This window comes from Trichoplusia ni, chromosome 8 (assembly GCF_003590095.1).
Source record: "Trichoplusia ni isolate ovarian cell line Hi5 chromosome 8, tn1, whole genome shotgun sequence".
Taxonomy (NCBI): Eukaryota; Metazoa; Arthropoda; class Insecta; order Lepidoptera; family Noctuidae; genus Trichoplusia; species Trichoplusia ni.
Genome location: NC_039485.1, coordinates 4,233,609 through 4,245,382, shown reverse-complemented (window position 1 = coordinate 4,245,382; position 11,774 = coordinate 4,233,609). Strand labels below are relative to the sequence as shown.

At 33.2% G+C, this 11,774-nt stretch overlaps 1 protein-coding gene across 1 annotated transcript; it reads right to left on the bottom strand.

Moving 5' to 3' along the window:
• Window positions 1–1,450: 1,450 nt before the first annotated feature.
• On the bottom strand, window positions 1,451–7,440 carry LOC113496745 (probable serine/threonine-protein kinase DDB_G0277165). The gene is made up of 4 exons (XM_026876066.1): window positions 7,354–7,440; window positions 5,985–6,230; window positions 1,677–1,799; window positions 1,451–1,564 (listed from the first exon to the last, which is right to left on the bottom strand). The coding sequence occupies exons 1-4, from the start codon at window positions 7,396–7,398 to the stop codon at window positions 1,451–1,453; spliced, it is 528 nt and encodes a 175-aa protein (XP_026731867.1). The 5' UTR covers window positions 7,399–7,440.
• Window positions 7,441–11,774: the final 4,334 nt, after the last annotated feature.

The window sequence follows — 11,774 nt, the reverse complement described above, 5'->3', positions numbered from 1 at the left end:
CCCAGAATTGGCTGGAAAGGTTGCTGTATAGTGTCCTTAGCGTTTTCTGCTGGTTTCTTATTGGCGTCGAATAATTGACCGAATGGGGAGCCATTGGCCTGTTGAGAAAAAAAACAAACATGTAGACAATAAATAAAGTGCACGGATAGTAAGCGGTTGAGTTCACCACGACCACAGACTCAATAAAATAAAAATAAATAGAAAACCTTACTTTATCATTAAATTAATCTGTTTTCCAAAATAATACATTAATGAATTAATACTTTGTGTATTAATTCATTAATGAATTTATGCTCACCTCAGCCAACATGGAAAGGACTAAGAACGAAACAGCTAATTTGATAAACATTTCGGTAAAATATTAAACCACACACTGATCATAGGAACAGGTGACCACTATATATATAAGCCCACTGTTTATGTAGCTCAAAGAACAAAAAACTAGTATGGAACATCGCTTCCTCTACAAAACCGCAAACTGTTTAATAGTAGAGTGAAGCAAGAACCAAGTAATCAATTATGAAAAATAGGTGTTTTATGAAAAAAATGTTTGGCCCTCTGATTCGTCATTTAAGAAAAATAAATCAGTGAAACGAAAGTCGAACTCGCGACGCTGAATCTCCAGCCTAGTGACAGGACTGACATCGATACCTCAGCTATGGGGTTTCATTTTAGATTTTTGGGTAGGTACAGAACCCAAAAAATATGACTGTTCAGGTTAGAAACATTACCCTTCTTTAACGTAATAAGCAGAAAAAAAAAGTTTATCAAAGTCATAATTCACCTCCATACCAATCTCATAGAAACTAAAAGATTTCATGGAAATCGGTTTAGCGGTTTGGACGTGAAGAATGCACATACTGGCCGTTTTAATGTATCAATGAGATAAAATGCACATTGTTAACTTTAATAAAAAAATAGATGTTTCTCCATTCTAATATCAATCACACTTGAGCTTTTATTCTCTTTTTATTCGCTCTATTTGTTCATTTCTATTTTAATCTCTGTACGAGTACTAGCCATTTGGCCAATATTTGACGTTCTGCTCAAATGGTCGTTGGGTAAATATTTGTCAATCCACAGACAATAGTTACAGTAGAGTGTTAGTCGTCAGCACCAGTTACGTGGAGTGATTTAGGTTCGGGAATATTTTTAATTTTCTAAATCATTAGTGCGTAGGACGGCCTTAGGCACGGTGGAGTGATGATCCGGCTGGATGCGAGCAGCCGAAGAAGTATCTCGATGACGTGCAACTGGGGAGGCCTATGTCCAGCAGTGGACGAATATGGGCTGTGGATGATGATGATGATGATGATGATGATGATGAAATTATTAGTACCATTGTTTTAAAGCTGTTTATTGAAAAAATAATCAGATTTCTTTGTACAAAATTCAACGCGCAATTTACAGTTTTAGACAAAATTTCTTTTATTTTAGTTCATTTGAATTATTAATTGCTTGCGCTATTGTTGTTGTGGTTTGATGATCCTGGGTTTAAACTTGAGTTAGATTCGGAGTTTGAACCGGCAGAGTTTGAGTCGTTGTTTCCTAATAACTCGTTAAACTGTAAATGGAATTAAAAATTAGTTTTAAGGATTAAATTACTTACTACACACACACACACTTACACACTAACATTGTAAAATAAAGAAGTTGAATGAAATAACACTTCTTACCGCTCTCGAGACTCTGTTTGCATGATTTCCAAGGACTCGGAACAAGGGTTGGAAGGGTAGCTGCTGTTGATTATTATTATTATCGCCATTTGATGAACCAAAAAAGGGGAGTGTGGCCTCGGTCTGTAAAAGTGTAAAGTAAACATATGATGAGATGAGTTTTTGTGGTTTATTGAACAAGACTGCAACTCATTTTGGGCTTCTGGAGTCTTTGATCTTAACTTTCCTTTCTTTAGTCTTGGTTTTTTTCTGTCTCGGTAATTATAAATCTTATTCGCAGACACATTATTCCTCCTCGTTGCCTTTTTTTAGCCTGGACATTCCCCTATAAACAACATTCAAATACTACGGAATAAGTATTTCAATTTAACTCTTTATAAAAAGAAAATACTTTGAATATGAATAGAAATAATTATATTAGACTGCAATACTCACTTTAGCCACGAATAAAACTATGCACAGTAAAACTATATGTATATTTAGAGTTCTTTTTGCAAAATATTAGCAAACGAGGATGAAGTGAATACTGGCCATAGAAACGCCAACCAGAATATATATACGACTTGATGTTTGCTAACCTATATACTAACCAAAAAAAAGGTGTTTTTTTTGTCATTGTGATGTCAAGAAAAAAGATTAGACAGCGATACTTTCATCGCTTATAGTCCTCATGAATCAAAAGCTGTAAACGTTAGACTTTCCGTTTCGTAGACAAAATTATACCCTAAATTAAACTCCGCCAATAATTTTCAATTATTCAAAATTCCGAACAAACCAGATTCCTTAAAGTCTTTTTACAATCTTTCAGCACTGACGAAAGCGAAAGAGTTTAGAACTCTAGCCATCTACAACCACCAATTTGGTGCTTTTTCTTTTTTTTTTGGTTAATTGGAAATGCTTTTTTTGAAATATAACGAGAGCTATATGAAACCCTGGAATATACTTAAACGAAAGAAGAACCTTGGCGAGACTGGCAGCGAGAATTTTTACTATGTACATTGCAATGGCACCGGCTCTTTCAATAACTCATAACAAGTCCGGGGTTATACATCAATAAGAAAGCAAAGTGTAAGTGATATTATGTGCCGTTCTTTGTAAATAAATAAAATAAGATTCATAAACTCATCATATTTCCATGTGCCGGTAAAATAACGGCCGTTCCTTAATAAATTAAATTCAAAAGGAAGAAATAAGTTTGTCCAATTATTCATGCTTACAATCCAAAATAGAACGTGAATTTATTATTCCTCAAATTAAACAGTAACTCTATATTTGAAGAAATATTATTTTGGTATTATTAATTGTTATTATCTATTTATAACTTGAAATAATGCTGACAGTTAAATAAAGACATTGTGATATTTTGCTTGAGATAAAATTATTTCTCATATTGAATTTAGATACTAATGTTTGTTAACGGTTTTTATTTACACGTGCCTGTGTCGAATATACTTAAATAATTTATTCATCGTCAGAGACCATAATATTATTCCAAACATTTAAACAGTAATCTATTATTTTCAATCGATTTTAAAATAAAAATGTAATTTCTCAATTCGAGAGAAATGTTTTTTGTGGCACTACAGCCCTGATAAATGCCTATTAATGAACAGTTAACCCATCAAATAAAACAACGAAGTTTAGCATGTATGTAATATATTTGACATGTTTCTTTATTAATGAAAACTTAAAGATAATGAAATTACCTAGAAAACCCTTATCGTAATGTTTACTGTTGTTTAAGATGTTAGAGGTTAAAAGGACATGGTCTGATTATTGTTAATATTCTGTTGTGTTAGTTTAACAAAGTAATAATGAATAGTTCGGAGACATTAGCACTGGGAGAATGTTGAAGTGTTGTCGTCGTTTTCAATACCAAGAAGTTTCTTTTCGTCATTAAAATTGAGTGGCCAACTGAAAAAAAAATATATTTATGACATTTAGTTGAGGAATAACATACATAACTCTTTTTAAGAAGACCGCGAATGGAAATTTGATTAATATTAGACTATTAGTGGAATTAGTCCTCTAAGCATTTTGCAAACACAATAATTACAAATTCATTACGGGGCGGAACACACACTGCCAATAAAATGAATTTAACATCTTTGGTCTGGGGGCTGATATTTCGATTTATAAATACAAAATAAATTTAAAATTTATTTAGACGTAATAAATTAAGCTAAGTTTAACCGCAAAAGACGTCGACAACGTTATAAAAAATATGTTAAATTGCACATGACGTGTAACAGAATGTTTGAATAATAATTATAAAAGTATTCATACATTTTGCAATTAAATTTACATACTTCTCTTAAGAATTTTAATAAAATAAAGACCTTTAATAAAATAAAGTAAAGAAAATAGTTTTTAATGCCAAGCACCTTAAACATAAATTAAGAGAGAGAAAGAAATAGAAACACTTCCAATTCCATTTTTCTAAAACAAGCTGATATTAAAAACATAAATGGACAGCAAAAAATCCATGATTTCCATTATTTCGCACCCAAAAACAGCAATATCTTTACCAACAAACAAATTACTATTTGAATAATCTGGGACCTCCTGTCCTATATTTCCGTAAGCAAACAATTTAAAAACAACCATTAGTACAGGAGCTTAACCCTACAATAACTATTAAATACTTAAAAGCATAAACATAAATCGCTTTGAGTACATTTTGAGTACCTACAAACAGACCTTCACTCAGTAAATGATGAAACAAATAAGTTTGGATTACTAAGCAATGTCTACATTTAAATTACATGTTTCGTATATTTGTTCAAAAATACGATAGAAAAAAGATACATGTGCTTTATACCGAATTTTTCGAAAAGGTTCTGCAAGCGTTCTAGATGGATCGCCCGACTAGTGTCCGTCTAAATTAGTCCATAATCATAAGCCACTAATGTTAGATCAAAAGACTAGTTCGGCGACCCCGATATTTTCTAAATAAGAAGTTGCTGTCTCATTTCCACAAAGAAGCTTGGTAAGTGTCTTACTTCTGGTTTAAGGTAGCCTCTTTTACAGAGATTAATTGAGCTCACCATTACCCACGCTTGTTAACTTGAGATGACGCGATGAGTTTCACAAACATTCAAGTCATTTGCACAAAGACATCCAGACATCCAATCACGTCTATCATGGGAATGCTTGTTCTGCAAGGAGATTGAACCCACGACACGTCAGCCCTCCAAGGCTAATTACGACATCAATTTACCATCGAGATTTCAAAAAAGTCCCTTTTCAGAAGCAACAAATTTGTGAATATAAATGAACTTTTTATGTTTAGCCGCATAAACCAAATATATGGTAACAAAGTATTTAAATAATTTATTGAACGGCTGTTAATCATTCATAATATAATTTATTCGTAAACTAATATACGCCTGTTTACATTGTTTGAAAGGGTTCAATTTGGAAATAACAAACCGCAAGCTTCAAATGTTTTACAAACTACAACAATAATAATGATGTTTTCAAATTTTTCAAATATTTTTGTGTTCTTTGTAAATTTAAGATATCCTACAAATATCAGATACGTAATTTTTATTTTTCTGGTTTTACGCTGTTTTTGCAGACTTTCATTATAATGTAAAATGCTACTGTAATATTTTATTTTGAAAAGAGTAACTTATGGAGTTTCTTGCCGGTTCTTCTCCATAAGAATGACACTTTGGAACCGTGCAACTAGAGTCAGTAATGTAACGTTTTAAAAGTGCCTGAGAAACGGCCTATTTGAAATAAAAACTTTTTGATTTTAAACAAAAAATGAAGGGTCTACAGAGAAATAAAAAGTCATGTGACGTCACTTACCAGTACGTTTACTTTCTTACTACCAAGTGATGTTACTAGAAATCACGCCCCTCACAACCAACCTAGACGGGCCTGTTGGTCTAGTGGTTAGTGACCCTGACTGCTATACCGGAGGTCGTGGGTTCGATTCCCGCCCAGGATAAATGTTGTGTGATGAGCATGATCATTTGTTCTGGTGTCTGGGTGTAATTTATCTATAATATGTATGTATTTAGAAATATATAAGTAAGTTTATCAGTTGTCTGGTTGCCATAACACAAGCTCTGCTTAGCTTGGGATCAGATAACCGTGTGTGAGTTGTCCCAGGATTTATTTATTTATTTATTATTTATTGCATCATCTTTTTTTAAAAAAAAGCTTCTTAAATGCTCTTAATATTCCTAACTTTTTAATGATGTGACAAAATTAAAAATCCGTATAAATATTTTTGGAAAACCTGTCTGAGGGACCTTTTAGATTTTTTGAGTCATATACTGTATTAAAGGTACTCACGATAAAATCAATATAGCTAGCGACTTCATTCAATCCCATTGTCTTCAATTCTTCCTGTTTTTCCTCACTCACGTGAGACAGTAACGGTTTTATGTGCGTGTCTATTGCTGTGCCAACATCTTCCAAGAACTTGTTCGTTTGCTCTTGATACGTTGATAATTCAATCACATCTCTTGGATTCAAGTCTGGTACTCCACGTATTGGTGGGAAGTTCCATGAATTTATAAAACCATGCCAGCCATGGGTCTGAAAAAAGTCAGTGTTATCTATACTTCTATACTAATATATAAAGCTGAAGAGTTTGTTTGTTTGTTTGAATGCGATAATCTCAGGAACTACTGGTCCAAATTGAAAAATTCTTTTTGTGTTGTATAGACCATTCATCGAGGAAGGCTTTAGGCTAAAAACCATTACGCTGCGACTAATAGGAGCGAAGATACAATGGAAAATGTAAAAAAAATCAGGGCAGGTAAAAATCATAACTTATAGCTTCTACCCACGGGGACGAAGTCGCGGGCAACAGCTAGTTTTAAATATTAGACAGTAATTTATGCAACATGGTTTTGTGAAAAAAGCAAAAAAAAACTTTTCATTCATTTTTGTTTTATTTTTAGGACTCTATACTGCAAGGGTAAAAACAGAACAATACTAGGCTCCACTGTGTGTGCGTCTTTCCTTCAGGCACCAGACTGTATCTCATGAAGCGTAATAACTAGTAAGTAAAGATGAAGCATAAAGTAATATACGAATTGAGACATTTAAGTGGCAATATAGGTGAAAATGGTCTTCTTAACCGCTTATTAAAGACGAACAAAAGAGCCATCATCCGGGAGTGGTACTTTACTGCATAAACGTATTTTTAGACTTTTCAGTATAATTATTGAATCATGTTTAGAGCATATACTTGCGTTTAACTTACCTCTCTCGATGATATGAAATCTGTGAAGGTGGTATTATTATGAGTTTGTTTTTTAAATGTTGATTGATTAGACAATTTAATGTAAGTGGTTGATCCAGGAGGTCCCATTCTGCTACTTATTAATTTTATCAATTGTTTTTTTTTTGTTAATCATGGATAGTACTTTTAGGATTTCTTTAATGACTGTATTTTTTTAGATTATTATGAAATGCATATACGACACATTGTCAATTATAAAGTATTGAATAAAACTAAAAACTCGTTTCTCCGTAGATTGGGATCTTGTGTTTTAGTAAATGAAAATTTAAGATACTTATACTTTTAGTTTGTAGTCAATAGAACTGTTTTAAAACTGATTTTTTTTCTCGCTATTCTATCAAACACTTTAAAAATCTATTCATTTTTCGATGAAATGAATAACGAATACGACACTACACCTAAAATACTCACAACATAAAAAGCAGAGGCAAAAAACAAAATCGTTAGAAACGACATCTTAAACAAATAATATGAAAACAATGGAACAAGGAGTTTGGTTAACCTTTTTAAATACAAGAAGTTCCTTTATTACTCCTAAATGAATCAGAAATGTCACGTTTTGGAGATAAGGATTATTTGAAGCATCATTTGTACGGTAATATAACGTAATGTGATAGACGGAACGAATGTAATATGTCTTTTGTTTTTTTATTCGATAGTGTTACTTTGTGGCTTAGCTAACCTAATTGTTGAAGGTCTTCTAACTCTATAATAATATAATATACATATAAATGCGGACAACATCACATACATTGTACTGAACCCAAAGTAAGTTGTAAAAGCACTTGTGTTATAGAATTCAGATACAACGAAGGTACCACAAACAGCCAGACCCGAGGCAATGTAGAAATGTGAATTTTTACTTTGACCCGACCGGGGATCGAACCCGGGACCTCAGAGCTAGCGACACCTTAAAACAGGTGCGTACGCCATTCGACCACATTTTACTGTACCTAAATTTTACGCAAATAAATAAAAAATATTATTATAGTGCAAATCTATCTTAACCCCGCTGAGAAGATCGACCCGAACTTAATTTTTTTTTTAGTTACAGAATAAATCTAACTAATTAACTTAGTAATCAGAAAATAAATCATTATTTAAAACAGATTACATACAAGTAAAATATACTGTTAATCCTCCAAGTAATATTCCCAATTTAAATGAAAATGTAATTTCAGACCTAACCTAACACCCGAGCGATGTCGTCTGGTAAATAAACTGTACAAAAAGTTAACAATGTATATGGAGACCGAACATTGAACAGGCGAGTTCCATATATGTACATTGAACAGGCGATATCAGAGAAGGAAAAGATAAAAATAAGTGCAGGAAAAAAATAAAAAAATATTTATCTAACACGTTACCTTAATATTATATACTATACCTAAACTATACATATGTATTTACATACCTAGATATCTATGTTTAAGAAATGTTTAACAAGATCCAACAGACAAACTATGTCGATAGTTTTGTTGGACATTGCATCAGATTTAATGTTCTTATCATGTTCCTGTTTAATAAATAAATAAATAAACCAACAAAAACCAATTAAACAAAACACATTGACAGATTGTTACGAATACGAAACAAATGAAAAATGTCTGCCGTTGTATTACGAAAGTTGTTTCACATACAAAACTGTGACATTTGATCCAATCAGTATACACACATTAGCAATGCCATTGGAATTTGAACCTTATGTCCTATAGATAGAAGTTATAATAGTAATACGGATTGGAAGTGGAGAGAAGTGGCTATCGAGTGTTAAAGTTTGAAGTTCGATCTCGACGCTTCACATAAAAGGAACAGTTTTAGTTCATTTGAAGAGTTTCATTGGAGTGCTTGTTTAGAAATGTATGTCGACTTTCATACTGATTCACAATTCAACAATAAAAAAAAAGTAGAGTCATATGAATACTTCATAACTGCGCTGTTTTGAAATGAACATAGACTTAATTGTAAGGGTGTTCAATTATCTTAGACGGGCCTGTTGGTCTAGTGGTTAGTGACCCTGACTGCTATACCGGAGGTCGTGGGTTCGGTTCCCACCCAGGACAAATGTTTATGTGATGAGCACGATCATTTGTTCTGTGTCTGGGTGTAATTTATCTATAATATGTATGTATTTAGAAATATATAAGTATGTTTATCAGTTGTCTGGTTACCATAACACAAGCTCTGCTTAGCTTGGGATCAGATAACCGTGTGTGAATTGTCCCAGGATATATTATTATTATTATTATCTTTTCTTCTGCATTGATAGTACTATTACTGTTGGAACCAGACGGCATGGACCTGTTAGCCTAAGAATCAGTAGTAAAATTCCAATTAATATAAGACGAAAAAAAGTCAGCACAATTAAAAACAAGGACTTCTGCCTTAAGGAATAATTTAATACTTGATGCGGGGGGTTTAACAAACTTTCAAGTCATAGGGACAAAAGCACCCAGATCCAAGACAAGTATGCGTGTATCAAACAGACGCTTGTCCTATGTGGGGATCGGACTCGCAGCACTTAGCGCGCATTGGGTTTGTCCACTACCCATGCAGTCATGTATTTCACACAAACGTCGCACGGTCGTGCGACAAATCGCATTAATCGGCTTTTCACAAACTTTCGGACAGATGGCGCTGACCTTTCTACCTTTCTCAACCTTCCGTCAAATACAGTTCACTGAACTTAAGAAGCAAAATTTAAACATTAAACCCGCCTTATTGCTTACCGTTAAGGTTGAAATTCGTATATATTTGCTTACATTTATGTGAGGTTGATGTTACGTTTACAACTAAAACCACGAATCCCTTTACTGACATAGTTTCTCAATTATACTTAGTAACACCGCATTACCTTACCCTTTTCACAGTAACCAGTCTTGAATGTTTACTACACTATCATTACGTGGTTTACGAGTGACTATACCTAAATAGTTTTTTTTTACATGTTGATGTTATTTTGTCTGCACGGATGGTGAATTAGTAAAGGTCATTGCGACAATGATCACCGCGTGCTGTGTTGCTAGGTCGATCCGCGCATGGGACAAAAATTTGTGTGATCCCGAAGTTTTGAGGATCTTTTGCGTATATGATTTGGATGCCTGAGAAATAGCCAACAGAAAAACAAGAAACTAAAGTTCCTAAAAAAATTAAACATTTATTTCTTCAAATACGAAACTAAATAGAACGATTTTACTGAGTACGGACTTCGTGAAGACTGTTATTGTTATTTGAAAAAAAATGTTAAACGTCAACAAAAAGCTTACTTGAAGATTTGACAAAAACATTTTTACGCTCACTAAAAATTCTTAGCGGTGTTAAAAAACGAAGAAACCTCAGAAAACCTCATTAGCAACAAGGAAATAGTCACAAAGAAACTTAACAAAACAAAAACTAACTTCAAATCGTGAAATACTATTGCAAGGCCATCAATAGAATACCATGATACCAGCTTCCCTATTTAATGCTTTGAAAAACAACAATGGTTTATAAGAATTTGTGTGTCACAAACGAAGAAAAAGAAAACACATTAATGTGAAATGCAAGTGTAATAACTTGACCAGCCATTTTCTTTATGCCAGACTGATTGGAGAGTCTAAACTATCGCGCATACAAGAAAAAATATTCATATCAATCTAGTCGTTTAGCCATTTACTGGCATAGACACGTCAATACTATAAAGATTCGAAACCTTTAATTTAAACTAAAAAAAGCGTTGAAATATCCTCTGCTTCCTAAAGGAAAAATTCGATTGCAATTCTAACTAATTCTCCATTTAAGTCATAAGCCAGCCTTCAGACCTTCATCATCATCAGCCTTTAGTAGTTCACTGGCTGAACATAGACCTCCCCCAATGTGCGCCATAGCGCCCTGTCTTCGGTTTGCGGCCTTCAGACCTTACGGAGAAAAATAATTCCTTTGTTGTAAACATTTAGTAAATTGACAAAGAGTTCCTTATTCTATCTTAAATGTAGTTAAAACGTGACATGACAACATATTGTCAATAAAGACTCAGATATGCACGTGATAGTTACATTATGACCTAGAACTTATCTCTATTGACTAAATGTCATAATGCCCTTTGTTTGATACAAAGTTTCTTTGTATAGCAAAGCACATATGCTTCATGTTGTGTTTGTGTCAATATCACTTATTTAATTTATCTAAACTAATATAATGAAGGGAATCTGCTTATTATGTTATGTTTGCTTCAAACACAAAAAAAAGAAAACTGTTTTTATAAATATTGGTCTAACGCCCAATCTCTTGATTAAAGTTCTCAACAAGATCTCTGCATGTTGATCTGTGTCCCCGTGAACTTAAAAGTAAACGACTCCTGCATTAAGGAATTTAATCCTTGTGTCTCCGGGGCTTCCGACGCTACGCGTCGAACGAACCCACGACACGTGGCACTCTGTTGGTTTTGGCATGGTGATCTTAACCACTCGGCTATATGTACATGCCGTTAAAAGGACCGAGTCCGAGGATGAAAAAAGATACAAATAAATGTTATAGTCGATAGGTCTTGCAGTAACATAAAAGGCTTGGAAAGCGAGTATTTTCATTGTTAGCTAAGCATTTCAATTGAACGGTGTTTGTTTAATTTAAAATAAAAACCTTATAAAAGATCCCATAAAAAGGCAATAACAATTATAAACAATGTTTCAGTTAATTAAATTTGAATTCGTTTAGTTTCAATGTCTAGAATGGAACACGATTGTTGGAAATACGTTATGCTCTTTATTCTAAAAGCTAAACTAATATCGATAAAAATAAACGCTTTAATTTTTGTTGTTTATTTTGTCGTGCTTAAAAAATAAAGCAAGCTTAAA

Coding starts and splice junctions, on each gene's coding strand:
- LOC113496745 (XM_026876066.1), bottom strand. CDS start 7,398: ATGTCGTTTCTAACGATTTTGTTTTTTGCCTCTGCTTTTTATGTT. Junction 6,231..7,353: donor TTGCCTCTGCTTTTTATGTT/GTGAGTATTTTA, acceptor GACTTTTTTCAG/ACCCATGGCTGGCATGGTTT. Junction 1,800..5,984: donor CTAGCTATATTGATTTTATC/GTGAGTACCTTT, acceptor ACACTTTTACAG/ACCGAGGCCACACTCCCCTT.